The sequence below is a fragment of the Tinamus guttatus genome, unplaced genomic scaffold (assembly GCF_059628265.1).
Source record: "Tinamus guttatus ecotype Peru unplaced genomic scaffold, ASM5962826v1 Tinamus_guttatus_pri_ptg000327l, whole genome shotgun sequence".
Taxonomy (NCBI): domain Eukaryota; kingdom Metazoa; phylum Chordata; class Aves; order Tinamiformes; family Tinamidae; genus Tinamus; species Tinamus guttatus.
The window spans coordinates 6,298,363-6,322,664 of record NW_028288861.1 but is presented as its reverse complement, the minus strand read 5'-3'; the positions used below and the strand labels follow the sequence as shown (position 1 = coordinate 6,322,664).

The 24,302-nt window shown below is 51.7% G+C and overlaps 1 protein-coding gene across 1 annotated transcript; it reads left to right on the top strand.

The window, feature by feature from the left end:
- The first annotated feature begins 334 nt into the window (after positions 1-334).
- Positions 335-3,660, top strand: NFKBIA (NFKB inhibitor alpha). The gene is made up of 6 exons (XM_088529210.1): positions 335-579; positions 867-975; positions 1,355-1,565; positions 2,052-2,140; positions 2,260-2,520; positions 2,947-3,660. Exons 1-6 carry the CDS (start codon positions 335-337, stop codon positions 2,992-2,994), a joined length of 963 nt encoding a protein of 320 aa, XP_088385336.1. The 3' UTR covers positions 2,995-3,660.
- The last annotated feature ends 20,642 nt before the right edge of the window (positions 3,661-24,302 follow it).

Below are 24,302 nucleotides of genomic sequence, written 5' to 3'. Positions count from 1 at the left end.
TCACCGGGACGGCGAGTACTTCCCCGGCCGGCCCCGGAGCGCCGGCTCCCCGCGGCGGGAGGGCGGGCAGGGAATTCCTGGCACCGCCTCGGCCCGGCCCCTCCGCTCGGGCCGGCCCTCCCGGCCGGTCCCGCCCGCCCGCGGCGCCCGGCACGACCGGGCTCGCCCTGCGCCGCTGCGAGTGGCTGGAAATTCCCGTGCGGGGCAGCTCCTCCCCCGCAGAAATCCCCGCGCCGCCGGGGTATATGCGCCGCGCCGCGCCGCCGCCGCTCACTCGCATGCCCGCCCGCCGCTAGCGCCGCTGCCGCCCAGAGCCCCGAGCCGCGGCGCCGCCATGATGAGCGCCCGCCGCGTCGCCGAGCCGCCCGCCATGGAGCCGCGCAGGGAGCCGCGCAAGGAGCTGCCCGAGGAGCGCCACGACAGCGGGCTGGACTCCATGAAGGACGAGGAGTACCGGCAGCTCGTGCAGGAGCTGCAGGACATCCGCCTGCAGCCCCGCGAGGCCGCCGCCTGCCCGCACGGCGCCGCCGCGCCGCCGCCGCCCGCCTGGGCGCAGCAGCTCACGGAGGACGGAGACACGTAAGTGCGGGGGGCGCCGCGGCGGGGAGCGGCGAGGGCGGCCGGGCGGGCCGGGAGGCGCCGGGCGGGCCGGGAGGCGCCGCGGCGCCGGGCAGGGCCGCGGCCGCGGAAAGTCCCTGGAGCGGCGCCAGCGGGAGGCGGCGCCCGCGGAAAGCACCGGCCGCCGAAAAGCCCCGGTTTCGAAACGCGGGCGGGCGGGGGCGCCCGCTCAGCCCGGCGCTGCCGCCGCCGCCGGGGATTTTCGGGGTTTCATCCTTCCTATTTTTTTTTTTTCCTTCTTTCCGCAGTTTCCTGCACCTGGCGATTATTCACGAGGAGAAGGGCCTGAGCCTGAAGGCGATCCGGCAGATGGCCGGCAACCAGGCCTTCCTCGACTTCCAGAACCACCTCAGCCAGGTACGGCCGCTTCCCAGCACGAGCTCCCGGTGGGCGCTAGTGGGGGCAGCGCCGAGGCAGCCGTTGGAGCAGCTTCCTCCCAGCCGCGGCCTTCGGTGCCTGCGTTTTTCCCATGTGATGCAGCGGGTTGCACCCCACGTCGCTGTCGCATTAATGATACCCTTTATGCGGTGCCTGGTATCTGGAGAGAGCACTGAGCTCCCGGCTTCCACATGGAAAAGCAACTGTGCAATATAGTGGGAAACAAAACTGTTGGGGGAGGTTGTTTTTAACTGGACAGGAATCACCCACTGATTGAGGGCCCATTTGTGCAGACGCTGCTGCTGTGTGCCACGTTGCTAGTGTCACTTACCATCCTGTGGTTTCCTCCTGCCTGCAGACTGCGCTTCACCTGGCCGTTATCACCGATCAACCTGAAATTGCTGAGAACCTTCTGAAGGCCGGATGTGACCCAGAAATCAGAGACTTCCGAGGGAACACGCCGCTCCATATCGCCTGCGAGCAGGGCTCCCTGCGAAGCGTCAGCGTCCTCACGCAGCACTGCCAGCAGCACCACCTGCCCTCCGTCCTGCAGGCCACCAACTATAACGGTACGCGCAGCCAGCCCTGCCCGAGTGCCACTGTGCTGCCCCGAGGACAGGGCTCTTGTTCCAGGGATTGCAGAGACCTCCAGAAAGGTGCAGGAGGTTGAGGAAGCCAAAACACGTGGCAGTGCTCAATTTTCTTAAAACTTCCCTGCTTGGCTTATAGGCCTCCTGACCGATGATCACTGTCTGTCACAACTTCAAACTCTGCATTTTTAATGGCTGCTTTTGCAGAATTTAATGAACTCTGAATATCTTATTTCAAGTGTTTCCAATTTTTGTTACAATAATATGGAGACAAACACTGCAATAAAGACAAAGCTAAAAAAAAAACCCCAAAACTTCTTCCTGCTGTCCATATTGGAAGTTGGAAGGTTATCTTAGAAAGCACCCCTTTGTCTTGGATAAGTTATTCTGTTCTCCTGACTTTAAGTGAAAGATAAGGCATTAGATCAGAATTTTTCACATTTTACCTTCATTTGTATTTTACAGGACACACATGTCTCCATTTGGCATCTATTCAAGGATATCTGGCTGTTGTTGAATACTTGCTGTCCTTAGGAGCAGATGTGAATGCTCAGGTATGTAATTAATTTATGGAGTTAACTGAACAGGGTTAAATACTCCAAAGAATCAGTAGTTCTGGCACTGACTTGCCTAGCTTTCCTAACGTGCAACGTCTTGGGTTGTTTTCCTGTAGGAGCCATGCAATGGCAGAACTGCACTACACTTGGCTGTAGACCTGCAGAATTCGGACCTGGTGTCACTTCTGGTGAAACATGGAGCAGATGTGAATAAAGTGACCTACCAGGGCTATTCCCCGTATCAGCTCACGTGGGGAAGAGACAACACCAGCATACAGGAACAGCTGAAGCATCTGACCGCAGCTGACCTGCAAATGTTGCCAGAAAGCGAGGACGAGGAGAGCAGTGAATCGGAATCTGAATTCACAGAGGATGAAGTAAGTAGCTATTTGCACCTTTTCATAGGAAGGGCCAAATCCTGCCCTTTTATATGCTTAAATTGTATTTTTATTGGTGCTCTGATGACATATGGGTGACCTGTTACCTATGTAAGTAATACGGTCAAGAGTTGGCAGTTGAGCCAACATAAAATCAGTTTCACAGAGCATGATTCTCTCAACATCGTCCTGTTGCTGATACCTCCACAATCTTGTGCCATACAGTTTAATTTGTTGCTTTCTCCTCCCCACCATTTACTTCTCTAATTTTCAGTGCTGTAAACTGCAAATGAGAGCAAATGTAAACCATTGCTTTGCAGAAATTTTGCACACTAATGAAGTCAGGGCAAGCAGAATTTGACCATTTTTGCCAAGTAGATACAATACTTGCAGAAAGGGCATTAACAGCATTTTTTTTTCTTCCAGCTTATGTACGATGACTGCCGTATTGGAGGACGACAGCTGGCATTTTAAAGCAGAGATTTCCTGTGAAAGGAAGTGACTGTGTACATATGTATAGGAAAAGGACTGGCATTTTTCTTTAAAAAAATTAAAACGTGGAAGAAAAAAGTACTGAAATACTACACTGCCCAGCAAAGAGCACCTAATTGTAACTGCAAGGTTCCACGTTCTGACCTGTGATTAGATAACAGGAGTGGAATATGCAACATCATGTGATTATTTACACCACTTGATAAGGAATCCCATATCCACACTTACATGAAGAAAACGGACTACAGATCCAACATATTATTTACAGAAATGCATTTAAGATCTGTCTATAGATGTTAATTACTGTGAGGAATACTTGCCCACTTAACAACAAGACTGGCTTATATAAATGTCCCATCTTCCTGGAAATTGTTTCTTAGATTTCTGTTCGGCTGGTGATACTTCACCTACTGACTGACCTCAGCTGCTCTTTGTGGGTTACAGCAACCAGGATCAACCAAAGGAATAACCTCCTGGCTGTTAAGGGAGAGGTAGCAATCACATTACCTATTGGCATTGGAAACAATATGTGCCACACAATGTGTGTCATAATTGCTACACTTAATTGTATAGCTTGTAAATACTGTATATTTTGTTTATAATATTTTCATACATGTGAGACATATTTATTAAAAAAAAGTCAAATTACTGTGTCTGGTCTGTGATATGACTCACTGTCTGCCTCCTTGTCCTGGTGTGGGATCCATGTGGGCCTGTGGGCATAGATGCCCCTGGAGTGTTAGGTGGTTCCCTTCAGTAGGAGTAAGGTGCCTACGGCTCTGAGCTCTCGGTCCTTCCCCCGCAGTTAATTTTAGAATAGATGAGGTTTCCTGCACCCTTTGTCATGGGGGGGTGGGGACGGGATTCCCCCTCTGTCATGCAAGTGTCAAACGGCTTGGCCTATAGAAAGATCTGTGACACCATTTGGTAGCAGCCTCCTGACCTGCTGGTACCCTCTGTTCCAGCTCTGAGCCCTGCTGGTGCAGCAAAAGGGCCACAAAGCTGCTTGGTGCTACTGCATGGTGGGGGGAGCCCACCATGGTGGGGTTTGCAGGGGGAGGATGGAGGTTTGCAGAGCAGCCCTGTGCCTGGATTTCCTCCTGTTTTATCAGAGCCCTGCTGCAGTTTGGACTTGGGCTCCTTTGGATTTTCCAAAGGGGATTTCCACAGGAAGAGGAGAATGCAAGACAGGGAACAAGCAGTGCTTTCTTCCAGCGTTGGGCCTCACCTCTCTCCTCGTGGCTGCCAAAGCTACAGCACTCGTGGTCTGTTCTATAGTGGACTGTGTCACCTTAACCTCTTTTATTTATTTCTGAGTGTTTACCCAGGCTTTAGTTAAACAGAATTATTTCACTCAAATTTCCATCTGTATCTGATCTCCTTTCAGCACTGTGTCACACAGCAGGGTTAACTTCAGCTGCAACTACCGGATCACTGTGCGACCACGTAAAGAACCAGCTGAGCGCAGCGTGACCGTGCCCTTTTCCCAGCCCGGGTTACATGCCCTCTTCCTCCTGCGTTGCAAGCCCCTGGTTCGGGACAGGGTGGAGCGGAGCTGCTGACGCAGAACCCAGCTCTGCCAGCGGAGTATCCACCAGCGCACTCCAGCGCTGCTGGCCCCTGGCCAGTCTCTGGCTACTCATGAAGGCAGCAGCTCCAGATTCATGGAGACATCCAGTCCTTTCCTTTAAGCAAGGTCCTGGCTTTGTCTCTTCCTGAGGGATGCCTGAGACATGAGCTGCTGTAAGTAAGACTCTTAGGGAGGGCTCTTCGGTATGAGGAAGAGCACCTGAGCAGGCAAGGCTCTTGCTAATTTGCATTGGAGCCAAAGGCCATTGTGGAAATGATTATATAGAAATTGTCATCCTGAGTCATTTTTATTTCCCTTGCACTCTCATTTCATTAGTATAGACCAGGTGTATGCACCAAAACTTCCTTACTGGTGATAGGGCCATGCCTAATTTCAAGCCTGCAAAGTCTTCCATCACTGGGGCTGGGTGAGAATTGAATAAGCCATGGGTGTCCTCCTGCCCCTCCAGCTTTTGCTGCTACACCAGCAAAGAACCCCAAGAAACAGGCAGCCTTCTTTGATGAAACACCCCATTGTGGTGGCTGAAAATGGGAAAGGCAATCTGCTTTTCTCACCTTGCTGCACCTCAGTTTCCCACTTCCAAAAAACATGGGCTTAAGATGATGTCAAGGCTCTGTAGAGGCTATTGCCATCCACAGCTATGAGTGTTCTGGAAGTGCTCGTGTACACAGCTGGAAATAGTATGCAAATAGATAGATACCATCTGAATGCAAACAGTCTATATTCTAAGGCCAGAGGAAGGGAGGAAAGAAGGAAAGGGCACAGTTATCAGTAGTACTGGACTGGTCAAGTAGTTTTGGAGGCAATGGTACATTCTCTGTTGCACATTGCAACATTTGGATAAATAATATCTTATGAAGGAGCTATTATTATTGTGTAAGAATTCTATAATGACTTAATAAATAAAGCAAATGCTTTACAACATAAGGAAGTTTTGCAGCTAAAGAAATCATTGCCAAGGTACTGCATGCTGCTTGTGCTCCTGGTTGTCTCCATCAGTCACGCAAACATAGCAAAGTAGTGTATGCTATACAAAGTAGTGTGTACAGAGCAACCACAGTTAAAGCAAGCAGGACATTCAGTGTGACAGAGACTGAGCAAGCAGGACAGAGAATGTGTGTTCCTTAGAAAATGAGTGTGGGCATATTGGGTATTGGTGGCCACTTTACAGTGTGCATTGATAACATGGGGCTGTTGGGTACAGTGCTTTGCCTTTTTACCTGAGGATATAACTTGAGCATGTTGGAAAAGTAGATCAAAGACAGTCATAGGCGTCTCTCACACATGCACACTTACACATGCACACACATGCACAAGTAAGGTGAATTCTGAGCACATACTTTCAACCATTGCACATTATTGTCTCTATTTTTTCTACACCCAGGCCTTTAGAAATCTATTCTGACACCGGTTTTGGTGATAACCTGCCTTCTTGGAACTTTCTTGGCATTATGGTGCATATGTCTCAGGGTCTCCTTTTTAGGATTCTGAGTAACAGTTCCTTAACTATCCATCCTGCTAGCATCATGCTTTCCTTTTTCACCACACAGCTGCCTTTAACAGAGCAGGTCAGGTTGTTCTTGCCTGCCCTCTCCTTCCCCTTGTCTCTGGCCTGCAGAGAAATACAAAAAGGCGGCAACACTAGTAGCACTCGATGCACTCTCCTAACTTCCGTGGTGGAACATCTGTGGCTTAACAGTTTCTGGAGATGGAGGTGCCACCTGTTTATGTAATGGCTCTGGATGGAGCCTGCTGGCGCGTAACCAGAGAGCTGCGTCTCGAGTCTCCGTACCCTTCTGACGTGGAAGGGACCGCCACAGCGCGGCTGCCACGGTGTGAGGAAGTGCGCGCCAGCTGCTTGTTTTGAGCTGGCTGCAGGATATCTTCCCTTGAAATCCCCCGGATTTCTGGCTGATTCACATAACACCTTCTGCCTCGTGTTTGTCCTGAGGTATCAAAACATAACTCTGTATCTGCCCCCCTGGAAGGCCAGCGTCTTCTGCCCTCACACCACCTGACTTCCATGCAGTTGTTGGGGCTTCCCTCAAGGGCTCCTGTGCTCCCTTTGAGGCACGGCAGGGACACAGCAGTACATCTCTTTTCTTTCTGATGAAATATTACTTATTTTCTTGTCACATCTGCTGTTGCCAGCAGAACCAGGCAGCCTCTTGCCATTAACCTCCTTCCTCTGCTCAGCTCTGTGGCTGTTTTCTTCCTCAATCTCCTGCCCCACAGCACCAGTACCCACCTCATCTGAGCCTCTCTGCTCTCCGGTCAAGCTCTCAGTGCCTCTCTCAGGCTCCTCCTTCTCTCCCACTGCATTTGCCTCACTCATTCACAATCTGCTTCTATAACATTGCACTGCATGAGGTTACATTTCTGTTTCCAGCCTCTCCCACATAGCCCATTCTTGTACATCTCTTTGATAACCCCTCCAAGACACTCCTATACTTCCTTAATTTTCACACGGAGAACTGAACTCCCTATTTCCTCCCACACCCTCCTTCTCACTCTTGGACTCCAGTTCCCTGCAGGCCTCCCTGTCATCCCCAGTCATAACCTGGAGTTGCTTTCAGTTCCTTTTCTCCCTTCTTTAGGCATCAGCCCTGGACTTCTCTGGACCCCTCTGCGTGCACCAGGCGTGCCCACACATGGCAGTCCTAGCAGGGGCAGCACTGAGCGGGAGCACAGCCTGGGGTGCTCTCCCCCCACTCAAAAGGGACTCCTTCCCTTTGGTTCTCTGCAGCTTTTTGAAGAGCAAAGCAGGGACAAAAGGCAGGTGAGTGGGAAGGCCAGGCCAGCCCATGGACTCCATCACCATCCTAGCCTTGGTTGCTACAAGCAAAAGCTTTCCTACCCTCCCCTGCTGGATGTCCCTCAGCCGTTACCTGGCTATGTGACACTGATGTCCTTGTGTACAGCGTTGGCTGTCTGAAGCATATGTCTTGTGTAGGCCCTCTCTTCACATGGTGGAGCAAGAGGTGGAATGAACGACCCTAGGAGCTGCCTTCTCATCTAACCACAGGTTGGGACAACTCCTAGCATGACAGTCCCAAATCAGGGATCCTGACTGATGCCCTCTCCACCATCATCCTTCAGCCCTTTGATCCTAATTAACTGTTATAAAATAACCTAAATCCTAATCCCTCCTCATTATTTGGCATTTTACACATCAAATGTAGACACAGGGGCCAGTGGGCAGCATTTACCAACCACCTGCTTTCGGTGCAGCCTGTGTACATGTCTACTGCCTGTCCCAGCAGGACCCTCAATGCACCAAAAGGCAGTGGGGGCTGCAAGGACCCTTATTCTATAGAGAAGAGCCCTGCTGCTGCTCTATTTGCCCCACAGCTTTGGTTCAGCTCTAGTTAAGTGAAGTGGCTGAGTGAGGGAGAAAAAAAAGTGCAAACAGCAATGAATTTTCCATAAAAATACTGTGATGTGTGAAAAGCAAGGCAAGTGTCATCTGTGACATACTCTGTTATTTAAAAATCTATTGTGGTGACAGACTCTAGGAATGTCAAGCAGCAGCACAGATCTCAGCCAGTTAGAAACGGCACAGCCCATTTTTTTTTTCAGAGGCTTGGATTTGGATATAATTAAATGCCTGATTGTTACTAGAAAGAAGAAAAGCAGAATAAAGTGCCGGGGAGGGTCCTCTCCCTGGAAACTCCGCTCCAGCTTCAAGGGGGTGGAGGAAGGGCTTTCCAAGTATTTCTGTGCTCCCAGCTGAAGGGATGTGTTGCACAGCAGGAGCTGCCCGGGATCCTGGAAGGGCCCAGGAGCAGGAAAGTCCCAGCTCCTCCCTCCAGCGCTGAGTGCGTGCACAGCCTGCACCGCACGCTGCAACTCGCCCGCAAGAAGCCGTCGCCAGCAAAGCCCGTAGCAGCTCTGCGACCCTCTCCCCGCTCCCGTCAGGCACCTCTCTGAAGTGTAAACATCAGAGCTAAGGAGCTCCACTTAAACACTGACATGTTTATCAGGTTGCCGTAATGTTGGAAGCTAAAACTCCCATCAGTTTAAACAGAAAATCCCCTCCCTTGAGATTTGACTTCTCCCACACCCCCCTGCTCCAGGGCTCATATTTTCCCAGGACAGTCTCCTTGTCCACTTTTCCAAACCGGACATACCAGTCCATATGGGAAGAAAGTTGGGATTTTCCCTGCCCAATCAGTGTGGAATTTTAACATTTTAGACCGCTCATAAGCAATTGCAATGCGGTTCGTCACTTCTCCAAGCAGCACGTGCGTGGATTTTTGTCCACGCTACACATCCTTGCAGCAAGGCTGACCAACAGCCAGGGGCGCCCAAACCTGTCAGCAGGACCACGTCAGCAAGATTAGTGGCTGCAGTGTTCCCCTGGAGATGTGAGAGGAACCCTCTCCAGGCTTGGAAATTGGAAGAAGCATCCAGATGTTAAAGATTTAGCACAATGTGGAGTCAAATTAGTGAGTATTTGCGAAGCACTGCAAGACTGTCAGACAGAGAGAGCCATAAAATGCAAATATTTTTAACACACAGGCACCCAGGGGAGGGCACGTGGTTACAGCTACAACACAGTGCTTAACTCTGTTAATTATTACTCTTGGATTCTGGCAGTTAGAAGGAGGCACTATCACAAGGTTGTATAGAAGATTTCATCAGTGCTGCTGCTGCTCTTTGGCACTGGCTTGCACCCTCCTGCCCAGGTCTTAGTGGGACACAGCCCACCCTGAGACGCATTGGCCACTTTGAGCGAGAGGCACCATTGGTGACGTGTGGGAGGACCCATGCTGCTTTTTTTCCACTCTCCATGGGAAAAGGACATCGAGTTTCTAAGTCAGAGCCCTAACAGCACACTGAACTGACAAGGACTGAAAGTCAGTAGCGATAGCCTGGCAGTACAGAGAGCGAAACTGCACCACCCTCTTATTTCAGTTTTTCTAAGTGGATGTGTTTCCATTCAAGTGTGCGTCAAGGCCGATGTTTCTGGATTTGATCTAAAATTCAGATCTGACTGCTAGCTGCAGCTTCTCTGAGGAGTTTTGCCTCAGGAAACAAACAAAAAAAACCCCAAAGCCAGATGAAGCCTGTTTGCCCCATGTCGTGCCAACCTTCATTTGGGGAAAACCCTTCCTAAGAGTGGGATTCACACCACCTACTCATCCCCCAAATACACTCGAGATCCACCTCCTGTCTCAGCGCCCATGAACTTTCCTGAGCTGCAGTGAGACACCCCCCACGATGTGTCTGCCTCAGCCGTGAGCCATCTTCACAGCCCCCACCAGCACCACACCGAAAAGCCCAACACCAACAGCTGCACCATCCCACCGGGACGAGGGAAAGACCAGAGAGATCCCCCCCTCCTTTTGCAGATCTTTGTGAAGCCCTGTACCCTTTCCAGGTCTGACGGTTAACTTTTGCAGGATGGGGCTCAGCCTCGTGGAGATGAAGCGGCTGAGGTGCAAAGCGGGTTAGCTGGGAGCTGTGTGCGCAGTGGGCAGCCCGCACCGCAGCGAGCTCCACTTGAGCAGGTGAGCAAACAGCACCAGGGCTCATTTTCCAACCCCAAAGTGGCACCAAGGTGGAGAGGGGACATGGTCGCTTAGACCACTGCCCGGGCAGTGCCAGTGGGGTGCAGGATTCAGAGGAATCACAAGCAGCAGGCACAGATTACCCAGGTCCCCATCAGCCCATGTTCACTCTGCTGGTGCTCTAGATGCTGCCGATGTCTCAATTCTTAAGCTTTCCCTGTGCACCCTCTTTTCTGGACGCGTCCTCATGGGAGGAGACATGAACAACACCACGGACAGCCAGGATTTCTGGCCAGTGTTGCTTTAGCACCGTCTCACTAAATGCAAACCCAGTTCTGCATCTCCATAGAGCCTGCAAAAGGAAGCTTGCTCCCAAGGTGAACGGATTAGCTGCTTCCCTTTACAAGTCACTTCTGTTTTTGCAGAGCTTCTGAAGTAAGGAACCAATAAATCTTCATTTCCTTTTTCAGAGAAGTCTGATAAAGTAGGAAAGGGAAATTTATCAGGTTATTCTGTCACTGGCTTCCCTCAATAAGCAATTCCAGGCAAGGAGTGACAAGACAGTCCCTTTAAAATGTGGTGCTCTAGGAAACGTGCTGCTAAAATAGCTGCACAGAGGGACAGAAGGAAAGAGGAAATAGCTGCATCCATGCGCTGTGCAAAATCAAGAGAAGAGCCTGTCAGCACAGAGTACCGCAGCTCTACTTCACGAGTAGGATCAAACACATTTTTCACGTATACATTTTTCCTGCAGAATAAGCAGGCTTAGCTATACTGCAACATCCTGTACATGCTGCCAATTGCACTAAATTTTCTGTTTAGAATTTAATGAAAGTGGAATATTCCAATGTAGTAAATTTTTCCATTTTGCGACGGAAGCTTTTGCTTGTTTTTAAGTTAGAAAGTGTATTTAAAAAAAAAAATCTTTACAGTCAAAATACTGACAACTTCCAAAATGAAACTGAAGATTTCAGTAAACCCCCAAAACAAGAGCTTCCTTCTTTTTTTTCTTAGTCATTGAAAACTTCAGATGCTTATTTTCTCACTCACCTAAAGTAGTTTTTCTCCTAAGCTTTTGTGATTGTAACATAACACAGAATTTCTTTTCCCACTCTTCTCTTGAGTCATGTTCACTAGGCATGCCTCTGACCTGGGGCTTAGTGTGTCATCTCAATGCAAAGCCAAACCCAGAATTTGCATCCCATTGTCGTCTATATAATAGCTAATATTAAATCCCTTGGGTTTGTATATGGCCAGGGTTTCGGGCAGCTTCACAATTAGTGGCCTTCAGTCAGGTCTGCTTGGCTGCATCTTATGCTCTCTGGCATTCACTTACCTCACAGAGCTAAATCCTACAGTTACCATATTTTCCGGCTACTCTAAGTGTACCACACATTAGCAGAAAAAACAACCCAGCTCACAGAAGATGATATTTTCAAAACTGGTCCTGGAAGGTGTTTTTGTGGTGTTTGTAGGGTTCCAAAATAACCTGTTACAAGCACACAGCTTCGCACAGGTAACCCAGGGCTGCTTCTGACACCGCGGGAATCGACAGTGAGATGACTGCCTTCCTTTCCTGGAAGGAGAGGCTTTTACCCATGACTCTACAGAGACCATGTCTCCACAGAGAGGAACGCTAGAGAGAATCAGCCCAAAGTGTGAAGGCAATGCACATGAGCTGGGCAGTGTCTGGCATTTCTCACACAGGTACTTTCCTCCAGCAATAGAGCAAATGCAGCTCAGTGTGTCCTTCTCTCCCTGTAGGCAAGTCCTTGGGTTGCAAGTTCATCATGAAATGCCACCACATAAGGCTTCTTAACACCGCCTTAGAATAATTCTGCAGCTTTACAAAGCTTAACTGCTGGAGCCTTGTATGCTGTTACATTTTCCTTGTAAGCACAGAATAAAAGCAACTCAGTGTAGCCTTGTTGGTTTTGTGGCTTAATGTCATATAAAATACCATCTGCATCTCCATTCTCCAAAGCATCTGAGTCCACTCTTGTTGAACAGCCAAAATTAGCGAGAAAATAATTTGGGACCAGCCTTATTGCAAGGGGTAGCAAACTACTCACCCACGAGGAGTTACTCAGGTTTATTGTTGTGCACAGGAAGTTGCTACTGTTGTGCCAGGGATAGTGTTAATGACCCTGTCCTTTCCAGAGGGATGGACAACCTTGTGTCACTTCCCTCACCCCGCCCTGCACCTCAGGGAGGCAGCGAGAAGCTTTTGCTCTTCATGCAGAGCGACTGCTGCTTGTGCCAGGGCTGGATGGCAGCACGGAGGCGCTGATAGCTGCAGTGCCAGGCGCTGCTGAAGCCCACACTCGGACACGAGCGCTTGGTGGGTTTGAGCCTAAGGTCAGGCCAGGGCCTCCCATGTCTGCAGAGCTCCAGGTGCAAGGCCTGAGCCACGAAGCCTTCTCCTCTGAACCCTAGGGGATCTGCTTCAGCAAACCACAGAAGGAAGTCAAAGATCAGATGTGTGAGGTGAGGGAAGTGTGCGATGAACAGACCTTCCTAACCTCAACAGCCTGGCACCAATGCCTGTACATCTGCGATGAGGGGCACGACTGCCCAAGCACATGTAGGCAGCAGTGACTATCGGAGAAGGCAAGATTCAAATTGAGAGCAATCACTGTGTATCTCGTTTCAAGGTTTAAAGCAGAGAGGCACCTGCTGTGCACAACCTCCCGTGCTGCTAGCTGGAGCTCACCTCTTCTCTGAACCAACTCCTTGGGAGTTCTTCAGAAAAGAAAGCACAAGCTGACTGAGCTGCTTTGCATGGGATTTCAATTTACTTTTTTTTTTTAATGATGTTGTGATGAAAAAAAAGAGACAGGGTTGGTAAATGCAAATATCTGCAGCACACTAAGACCTCGGCACGGAAACTTTTCAAACCTCCTCGGTACCTGAGCCTACAGAGAACAGGAGCTGCCTGGTTGTGTATGAGTCTTGCTGAAATGAATTCCTCTGGCTGGAAAGTTTGATGAAAAGTCCTTTTATCCTGTCATCATTGACAGGGATTTTTTGGCTCCTACTCAGAGATGAGGAAAATACGCACTGAAGATGTACTCTTAAAAGTGAGAGCTCGACACGCCCAGCTACCTCTGGCACTGCAAGAAACGGGGGAAAGAGGAAACGCTTTGAGCTGCATGCGTGCGGCAGGGCCCGCTTTCAGCAGCAGCTAAATTCGGCGTGGCAGCTCCACGGGTGCTGCTTTCCCTCTTACTGCTGCTGTAGCCAGCGAGCTTGCTCGTGCACGAGCCGGAGCACCTCCATTGCTGGCGGCAGCCCCGCCGGGTGCTGGCCTCCGCAGGGCCCCTCGCAGACACTCCAAGCGTGCCAAGCCCCCAGGAGGGGCCCCGCTCCCGTCCGCGCCGGCCAGCTGGGTCTGTAGGAGAGCTGGCGGCCGGCCAGGAGCCTGCGCAGCAGCTGGAGCAGGCGTGTGGGAGCGGGAGGGAGGGGGCTGCCAGCAAGCGGGCAGCCATTTTAATGAGGAAATGCAGGCAGGCTAGTGAGCCCCACCGAGTGCAGCACGAGTAAAACGGCATTGCTCCTTAAAAGCAATTACCCTTCTCACAGTAAGAGGCAGCATGAGCTGGGACACAGGGCCAAGGATCAGGGCTGCCAAGAACCCCATCTCTGCCACTGAGTCCCTGAGACTGCAGCAGGGCAGCTCCACTTCTTGTGGCTCTGCTCCTCTCCTTGGCAGGCTGCACAACACCACAGGGCACCCAAATGCAGCAAGGCACAAAATTCTGCCGTAGGAAATGAAGCCACAGGTCACAGCCGGCCCGTGGCCCACAGGACCTCAGCCCGAGCCTTAGGCTGTAAGCTCCTTGGGGCTTGGGCTGGTTTCAAATGCATGTTTATGGAGCTCCCCAGAATATGTGCAACCGGTTCCCTCCTGCGCAGAGCCGCGGAGAATATGAACCAGCAAAACCAGCTGCTACAAAGTTAAGGCAGTTGATGCTGGAAATGTCCCCACTTTGATGTCTGCTGCAACAGCAGAAGCTCAGGATGCCTCCTGTGCAGGGTGCCTCCCCAGGTGTTTTGGGCTCTAGCAGATGAGCAGATTTCCATCAGTGATGTGCAAGTAAAAGCCTTTGGACTCCATTAGAGGAGAGTTATTTGGAGCATCTAGTCACATGGAAATTTGGCAGGATTTTTTGTCCGGCCGGGGCCCTGCCATTCCAGCAGGTTTCACCTTTGCTCAGTGCTGCTTACAGAGGCCCTGTATGCAAATGCAGTTCCCTAAGCCTTAACACACATGACTCTCGAGAGGTTTGTGCTCTTCCGAAAAAAAAACTGCAGGCTCAGATAAGTCATTTTATTAATCACCAGGACCATTCTCGAATTTCTTTCAACACTGAGAAATTCCACTTAATCACAGCCTGCTCTGCTACCACCTATCTCACATCAAATGGAGAAAGAAATGATGTAGGGAGGACTTTAGTCACACTAACAGGCTTCAGGGCTGAGCTGGGAAACATCACATGAATCATCTTTGCCTTTTCTTTAAGTGAAATAGAGAAGAAGAATGCTGCTTTGAGAGTAAAGTGCATAAAGCAGTGACAGGTCTTCCTGTTTCCTTCCCATTTCTCAGGTCTCTGCAGCCTATTCCTTCCCTGCACTTAAGTTATATGAGCTGGAAAAAGCCCACCTCTATAACCAAAGCTGTTCCTTGGAGAATTGTGCACTGCATCTCATGGAATGCGGAGTTATGAGCTTCCCAGGGGAGCTAGCAGAGCAGATCCATGGATACTTTCCAAATAAGCCCAGTTCTTCTTACTTGTCTGAGTCTCACTGAAGTCCAGAAGACTTTTATGTGTGTGCAATGTGTAAGGCCAGCAGGATGTGGTGCTGGGAGATAAAAGGGTAGTTCTTTCAAAAGTGTGGCAATGATAAACATTGCATGGCCCCCTTTTGAAAGCCAGGCTGCTTGCTGGAATCCACCAAGCACAGCCAGGGCATGAGGTGCACCTTCAGCCTCAAGTCAGCCAGCCACGGTGGGGAGGAGGAGAGGAATCGGGATCTAAGGTGGTGGCAGAGTTGTCTTGTAAAACCTGCTACCTTGAGGTCCCCTACAGATGCAGAACAGATCCCTCCCCAGGGAGGCGAGGAGGACCTGAAATCTCCAGTCGCCTGCTCTCTCCTTCCGTATCCCTGATCTGAGACAGTGGAAAGTCCCCTGCAGCTCGCACACCTGAATAGCACAGGGTCTCTGCATGTCCCTTTTCCACAGAAGAATAAAGGAACAAGACTTGCTCTGAGGCAATGCTGGTTATCAGAAACCCTATCTGCACCAAAGGAGAAAGGACTGGGGAAAATAGTTGGAATATTTTGCCCTTTTCTCTTCCACTGGAAAACACATAACTGCAGTTCCCCATTGGTGCAGGCCCCACAAGGGAGGAACAGACACTCTGCTGAAAAGGAAAATCCAGCATTTTTTTGCCTGGGTGTTTCGTAAACATGCTAATCCCTGCTTTGGGCAGCATTCTGCTGAAAAGCCCAGAGCTGATTTCCACTAATGCTCCTCCCACCACTTCAAACTGCACCTGTCCTAATAAATGCTAAGAGATTTCTGGGCATTCAGACTATCTCATATCACCAGTGGCCTCCTCCCAAAGCATCAGGCAGCTGCAGACATTGCAACTGCCCTCAGGAGCACCACAGCACCTGCCTTTGCCAGCTACCCAGCGTGCCAGGTCCAGGGCATGGGCTGGGCCTCTCTGCGGCCCCGCGCTGCAAGGAAGCAGCACAGTCGTTTGCTGCAAACACCCAATTCACTGCATGTCGAAGGAGAAATCCCATCAAGCTGCTTAGGTCGGCTGGGGAGGCCGTATTTCTGTTTGGGATTTTCTGGCCTGATATAAATGTACATATGCTGAGGGAGGCTGCACAGACAGTGAGTTCAACAGGTTCTGAGCACATGGGATTTCCTGCACACAAGCAGGCGATCTGCCTGGCACAGCCCCAGGCTCTTGAACTGCACTTGTGCAACAGGCAGTCCAGGATTTCCAAACAGTCGACTGAGTGGTCACAGCCGCTGTTTCCGCAGCACTGCTTGATGTCAGACAGCCAAAGTCCTCAACTTCAGCATGGACAAAATTTCTGAGGGTGATAAGAAAGCATGTCCAAGGAGAGTCCAGAGACGCAAAACTGGTCTGTCTCAGCGCTCTCTTCCGCTGCAGACTACGTGCCAAGGAGGGTACCAGCACCAGCACAGCATGCCTTGCCACACGGCCGGCGGGCACGTGCCACGGGGCCGTTACCACGGCCTGCTGAGTGCAGCGCTGTTTTGCACAGCAAGTTGTCATTAATTTAACAGCTAGCACGTTGAGCAGCTGATTATTATTATTATTATTAATGTTGGCAAAGCTTTGTTTTTTGTTGTCCCAAGTTTGCAGGCACCCAAGTTCGTATGGCACGTAAAAACTGGGAATTCCCCCACCCCCAGATCTTTCTCTCCCTGAATAAATCAGCTTCCTCAGCCAGGGACCATCAGCCTAGATACAGCTCTTGGCCAGGCGCCTGTATGGACACACTCCAGCCACATAGCAATGTCAGCAATCACAGACATGCACTGACTCAGTTGCACAATTGCCCACAGGAGACCTGGATTCAGGGTTTCTCTGTTTTCATCCCAAAACACTCTCTCTTTCTCCCAGCATTTCTGCTCCACCTCAGAGCTGCCAACCAACAGCCAGTCTCTGGCAGCTGAGACGACAAAACCCTGCTCACAAAGCCTCCTAAAGAAACTGTGCTTAGGAGCTTGCTTAACCTTTTTCGTTGTTGCGTGTTTTGCTTTGATTAAATCCAGCGGCTTAAAGAGAATAACAAGGCCGTTCCTAGAAGCTTTATAGCAGGAGCTGGCAAGTCCTCTTTTGGTCACCAGAGAGAACATATGGTGTCACGTGTGCGGGGAACCCCCCAGCTCTCCTAGGCCAGTGGTTTTGTAACATCCTGACCATGCGGGACATGGCTGAGCACTTCCAAGGGCTTTCACTGACCGCTTGTGCAACGTGACCCTCGGCGCCGTGCAGAGGACGCGGCGGGCTCGGGTTTGCGCGCACTCGTGCCAAGGGGGCCAAGCAGAGGCCCCTCTGCAGCGCCCCACAAAGCTGGGGTTTGTGCTGGGGCTGAGGCGATCAGCCGCGCACTGGAGGTTGCCCAGATTTCCATCTCCCCTGACCGTGTCAAGCTGCCGGGGAGGCAGGGCTACGTGAAGAGGACGCTCATTGAGCAACAGCCTCAGCCCTTGACGCTTACTAAGGACACAGAGGTCAGCAGCCGGGGGGTCTGTCTGTGGCGGTGTGCTGTCCTCAGCCGTAACCACTGCTGGAAATGTCACAGCACAGACCTGCGCAGGAGGTGTTTCTCCCCAGCTAGCTAATGACGACCTGAAATGCGCTGCAGCTGCAGCAGCCACAGTCGTGTAAGCCGACACAGCAGGGCAGGCACTGCCGCCAGCGCAGCTGAACAGCTTCTGAAATGCCATGCGAGCACAGGTGCCTCCTGGCCCCTGCTTTAGGAAAGACCACACAATCTTTGGGCGCAGAGTAGAGGTCAGCGCTTAGGGACGCATCCCAGGAAAGATTTTAGAGCCTACAGTGGGTTGCTGGTAGAATGCAAAAGCCTATATCCAAACCTGCTTTCCCAAAGCCCACACGTTACACTGTGGCCAGGTTCACTCTGGTTCAGGAGCCAGTCTGCCTCCCATCTGAGCCCCTGAAGGAGGAAGAAGGAGGTGAGGGGACCCACCTGCAGGCATGTGGATAGTAATTTGTCAGAAGACCATTGGACTGACAGTGGGTACATGCTCTTTAGAGTAGGGACCACTGGATTTTCTCTTCTATCTGGATTTAAATTGGAGTTGAATCACATTTTGCATACCTGTTCTGATCCCCTTTTCTGTACCAAGCCTTTTGAATCCCTGGATTAGGAGAAGGGAGAACACGCTTCAGTTTTGTACCCCTTCCATAATGGGGTGCTTGGGGCTCATTTTCTGTGGAAAAGTGTTTGACTGCTTTCAGGCTGGGAAGCAGTAAGTCCAATCCTGGGATGAGTGCCCTAAGAAGGAGGTTATCATGTTAACCCATGAGGCTGTCACCTCTGGGAGATTGCAAGAGGGAAAAAGGAGACCTGTGAAAGAGCAGCTCTGTCCACCCCAGGCTCCGGATAATCCCAGCGGGATGGAGAGCTGGGGCAATAGGGGAGGCAGGTTTTCGGGTGGACATGTGTGGCTGTTCCCACCTGACCAGCAGTTCCCTTTAGCTCTGGGTTGGTTTGTGTCGCTCTGTGCGTTTTGGAGGAGCATAGGTTCCCCTGGAGTGAGCCGGGCTGGTGAGGCTGCCCAGTGCGAGCGCTGCCGCACGTGCAGCCACAGCTCACCGAGCGGCTGGCGGGGAGGATCGCAAAAGCTTTCACCTCCTCCAGTTCAGACCGAGCAGGCCAGGGTGGCTTGGACAAGCCGAGCTGCTTAAATTAACCTATATAATTTTGCCTGAAGCCAGCGCAGGGAACGGCACTCCGGTTGCTCCAGCAGCTATGTGAGGGGGAGCAGTCTCCAGCGGGAGGGCGGGTGCGAGCGCGTGGGCTGCAAACCAAGCCAGAGCTGGCTCTGTGAGAAGAGGCAGCCCCAGGCCCACAGCCATAGCGGGGCGCGGGCGGCGCGCAAGCCGGGCCTGCGTTCAGGGCTCTGGCCGCGGTGCAGGCTGAGGCGGCGCACTGAGAAGGAAGATGGCTGCACGGTGAAACGACAGTCATTAAATCCAGTGCTGTCGCACAGGGAAACACCAAGTTTCTTCCCCAAGCGACCTGTTCCCTCTGCATTTTTTTGTTTTTGTTTTTGTGGAGTTGCTGCCTACACCCATCTGCACAAACAGTACTGGCACTGCAGGTAAAGGTATCAGCTCCTGAAAAACGTTTTCTCAGGTGGCTTTGTTAACTGCGGTGTGACAGTCATGCTTCTGTCACCTTCGCAATGTGTTCGGTAAAATCTGCTCCCTTTGACTATCTGCGGTGGGCACGTGCCCTCACACGTGCCGGCGCTCTTGAGCGGAGCTCGGTATTTCCCACAGCACCTGCTGACAAGGAGGTGTCTTGGTGACTCAGATGCCATGATGTGCTGTCACTCATCAAGGCGGCTTGTGTCATCGCCATCCTAATTAGTTCACCTGACGATGTGTAGGCCTTTGAGACGGCCCTTTTCTCTGCCTCACGAGCTCTGTGTTTTATAGCTCTGCTTTGCTGCGTTTCCCTAGGAGGCAGGTGGCTACACGAGCAAGGTACCTGTCAGCAAGAGTCATAACTGGTGAGCACTACGCCAGGTCTCTGCATTCCAAACGGGCACCGTGAGGAAACCATCGAAACTATGAAGCAGGAAAGGTCCCTTGGGAGGAACAAAATGCAGAGGAGTCAGCAGGGCATTGGCATGGGGTGTCCACGGCTGCAATGGTCTCATTTTACACACAGGGCCTGCAGAGGCTGGGAAAACATCTTCATGGAGCAAGAGGCAGAAACGGGGCAACTTGCTGAAGCTTTGAGCAATAGGGGAAGGCGACTGGCAGGGTAGAGATGCAGATCAAGACACTGCGTGAAACTGCAATCCCCAAACCAGTTACCTGTGGGTCAAACCAGTGTAACTTCTACCTTTACGCTGGATTTCAGAGCAAAGGGGTGTGTCGTGCAGAGGCCTTTAAAAAAAAAAAAAACTATTTTTGCTCAGAAACCAGAGTATTTCCTGTGGAAACTTGCTGAGACAAACTCTTGTTCTTAGGGTTGGAAGGAAGAAATTTTTCCATGCCCGCCAGGGAGGTTCTCTGACAAGACATGCCGGGGAGCAGCATGGCCTTTCTGGTGGGCTCTGGAGGGGCCAGGATGATCCTTTTTCCATCCTTGCTCTCTTTCTGTCTCCTTTACACCTCCCTGACGGCCACTGAAGCAAGGCCAGGCTGGGGCCAGGGCTGCGATGAGGGACAGGGAGAGGCAAGCAGGGCTGGTGCCTGGACCTGTGACTAGAGCAGCCACGGTGCGGGCCTTGGCTGGGATTTTCCGGGGAAGCACCCGGATCAAAGCAAGCAAAGCACACACACCCGACGGGTTTTATTAAAGACTTCCCTACCGCGCTGCGACAGTGTCCTCGGCTGCTCTGGGGCCGGAGAGGACAGGTTGGGCTGACACAGCAACGCGGTATAGCGGGGACAGTCCCAAACCTGTCCGGCAGCAGCCGAGCAGCTCCCACCGCACACGTGGGGCGAGGGGAAGCACAGGAGGAACAGCCCAGGGAAACCCTGCAGCAGCAGCGGCTCCACACCCGCCTCCAGCCGGGAATGCGGGATCCATGCAGGGCGGGCAGCCCGGGGCTGAGGCTGTGGTTATGAAGGGCTCTGCGCACGGGAGGGCTTGAGTAACTCACTGCAACCACAGCGCAGGGTCACGCAGGCTCCCTGCTGATGGGGCAAAGTTGCTTGTCCTGTCACCACAGCAACCTCCTCAACTGTCACATACACACTCGTCAGCTGGTTGCAGGCTCCTTGTAAGAGCTACTTTAAAAAAATCATATATATATAAAATAAAAAAGTAGGTAATGTTCTGGTTAATATTCACTAATATTATTAATCAGTCAAGTGATTCAAGGGGAAAACATTCTTTCAGTGCTTTACATTGAATACACACATTTGGAGGGCCATGCCTTGAGAAGCGGCTTGTTCTTTCCATCTTTATTTTAGCAGTAAGGAGAGGAAAAAAAAAAAAAAAAGCTGATGTTTCCAGCTGGAACAAAGACAGCAAAACAATGCTGCCAATCCAGACTTATGAAGCAGGAGAAGGCTGCTGTGTGCAGCCTCAGCGCCAAGTAAATAAATACCAGACACTGGCAAAAACATTGGGATTCCAATTCCCTCACATTTTAGCACACCAGAGTGTTCTCTCAGAACTACATCATCCCCTTGCAGTTCCAGTACATCCCCGATACCCCTCTGTGGGATCCTGCTGCCCTGAAGTGTTGCAGAAAGTGATTTTTTGGTCCATGAGTCGAGAACCCTTTGCCCTACTCAGAGTCTCCTCGAGCTGATCATTTGACCCAAGGAGGAAATTCTTGAGGCTATTTCCAGCCCATGATTAACAGTCAGCCTGCAGAACCAGGGTAAAAAACACACATCAGAAGAATCAGAATTGTTAGTTAGGGGGAAAAACTAGGAAAAAAAAGAAAAGGGGGGAACAAAGCCAAGCCCGCAGTAACTGAGAAGAATAGACACATTCCTCCCCTTTCAGCCGCTGTGCCCTGCAGCTGAACGCAGCAGGAGACCTACATGGTGACAAAACATCTTAAGTGCATTTTTTCCTCTTTATTTTTCCATGAGCCTTTTTGTTTGCCTTTCCCCCTCCCTCCTTGCAAGTGGCAGGAGCTGCTTTCGTAAGCGGGCTCGAGCTCCGGCCTCAGCTTGCCCCGCTTCCAGCTTGCTCAGCTTCCAGCCGCGGGGATTTCTGGAGAAAGGCGGTCAGCACTGTCGCAAAGCCAGCTTCCCTTTGCCGGGCAGTCAATAGCCCCGGAGCTCCCGGAGAGGGGCCAGCGCAGCGCCACGTTGCAGCGCTCGCCTTGCAGCGCCCGTGCTGACACCTGCTCCCCGTCACACTGGTGCCAGGAGGAGCAGGAGGATCGAGACGGCTTCTCTCTGGCGTAGCCTAGTCTGTTGATAGCCCCTAAATTACCAGATAATGTAACCAGCTAATCAGGCATTAGGGATTTGAAGGGATTTTCACAAGGTTCTTCTATGGAAAATGCATTTCTGCTTAAGTTTAAAACTCTGGTGGTGCTGGCTCTGCAGCATCCATCTTTTTCACCTGCGTGCTACTTGACAGTTTCCCTTGCTCCTTATCTGCTTAAAACAAGGAACATTTTAGCTGAGAAAGCTGGAAAATTTGTGGCTTCTAAAAGCTATGTATGCCTCGAGGCCACCTCTCTTCTCCTGACCAGATGGTCCCGGAGCAAGGAGGATCCCGCCCTGTGTATCACACAAAATGGTCTCCCGAGAGCGGAGCTCGCAGAAACTTTCATGAATGGAGCAGGACGGCGCGCTCGCCCTGCGTCGAGCTGGGATCCTGGCTGTGGTCTCTCCTCTTGCTGCTCACACGCTGTTGCAGGGTTGTGTAATGACAAAGACACTGCGTTTCAGGAAGCAGAAAGAGGAAGGAAACTATGCAAGACAGGGATTTCCCGGGCTGAGGCCCGGTCTTTATGTGAGGTACTTTTGAATGGAGGAGAAGTCTGGAAACAAGGAAACCAGGAGGGGGTTTTGGTACCTTTGCTTCTTGCTGATCCCGTAACTTTGATTCCGGACAAAGCAGCCTGCAGCGACAGCCTGGCAGGCCCGTGCGGGACACGCTGCGAGCCAGCAGACGCGCACGCAGGGCCGTGCACAGGCTGTCCCTGTCCCCGTGGCGCTGGGACAGGCTGCTGGCCGCCGCGAGGCGAGCGCACAAGCTGCTCATCTGCCTCCCGCAGCCAGGGCCATCCCCCCGCGGCCAGGGCCATCCCCCCGCAGCCAGGGCCAGCCTGGTGCTCCTGGGCCGGGCCATCCCCCCGCAGCTCGTGGAAGAGGTCAGACCCAAAATGTAATCCTCCTGTTACATGGAGCACTTAGCCCGGAGGTGAATTTTGCTCTCAAGTTGCTACCTGCATTGCAGCATTTAAGGCACACTTAGGTTTGACCTACATCCCTAGCTGTACAGAGGTCACTGTCCATCTAACCACAGTAGATAAGAGCAGCACAGACCAGACTGGCCCAGTCTAATTGGAAGAAAACACAGATTTTGCTATTTGTCGCAAAAATAAATCTTGCCCTAGCTGCAAAGGCCCTATGTTTTTACACAGAGCACATCGACTTTGGCCGAGTTGCAAGAGAATAAGAAGCGCCAGCACTCTGGTTGTTTAACATTCAGCATTTGTGTACTGAGGCTGTTTAATATTTAGCGCCAATGCTGCCGTGCAGTTAGCGGGCGTGGGAATTCCCTGCAGGCTGGAGCTGCCTCTGCAGGCGGCGCGGCCCCAGCAACGCGCCCAGGCGGCCGCTGCTGCCGCTGGCGCCAGCCAGGAGCCGCCCCCAACCTTTGCTGCCAGTAACAGCACGGCAGATGAACAGTTATATATGCTCAGCAGTTAATGTGGAGGGGACGGGGCAGAACCAGCAGCGATTCTGACAAGTTTCATTATTCTGGTAGTTTATAACTTCCTTCCTGCAGGATACATGATGCTTCTGTTACAGCACTGCTCCCTGCCCAGATTGAACAAATGTACGTGATGCAGCCCTCAGACCTGAAACAAAAGCAGTATGTAGGAGTTGATCAGTTTGTGCAGATGGCTTTTGCCAAGGGTATTGAAAACATTTGGGCAGTCGCAATTTGTGATAAAGAAGCAGAAAGCCGGGTGAAAACGCTTCTCCGTGCTGAAGGTGGCACAGAGCTGCCTGCAAGGCGCCGCCAGCAGCGCAGTGCTGCAGCGCCAGGGCCGGGCCCACGTTACGTGACTGCGCTCGGTCTGGGGAAGGTGGTCCCACCGTGCAGCTCCCAGCGGTGAAACTGCACTGTGTGAGCGATGCAGGGGCACTCCTACCGAAATATGAAAGCACGCAGCCAGCTGAAACAAGCTGAACAGGTTCTGCTGCAACTGTATTTAAATTGCTGCTCTGCACCCTATTGCACAGCCAATGGCTCAAAGCTAGCAAGAACACCAGCAGAATTAGACTGGCTTCTTTTCTAGCTAGGCTATCCTCAGATGACCCTGGTTGCTGAGGACAACGCTGTTTTCTTTCCCAGCTTTCCAGTCAACGGCTATGCCAAACAGAGTATGCATTTTTTTCCATAGTTATCATAAGTGCTCAGCTGTGCTCAATGCATCTCTCTTAGCAAAGACGTAGTTTAAGGGTTTTGCTTTATTTTTACAGAGCGCCAGAATGCAAACCAGGGACGGACTGTCAGAGCAGAGGCAGGAACATACTCTTCAGCAGAGCTAACCTGCCGCACGCGCTACCCACCCCGAGCAGCCGGAGCGCTCCCTCCGCGGCCTTTCGCGAGCAAGGAGGCTCCAGCGAGTCACGGCAGCTCTGGAATCTCGCCCGAGTTACGATCAGTTTTATGGAGACGCGGCGAGCGCGCACGTAGGCAGCCGCACACGCCGCGCTGGG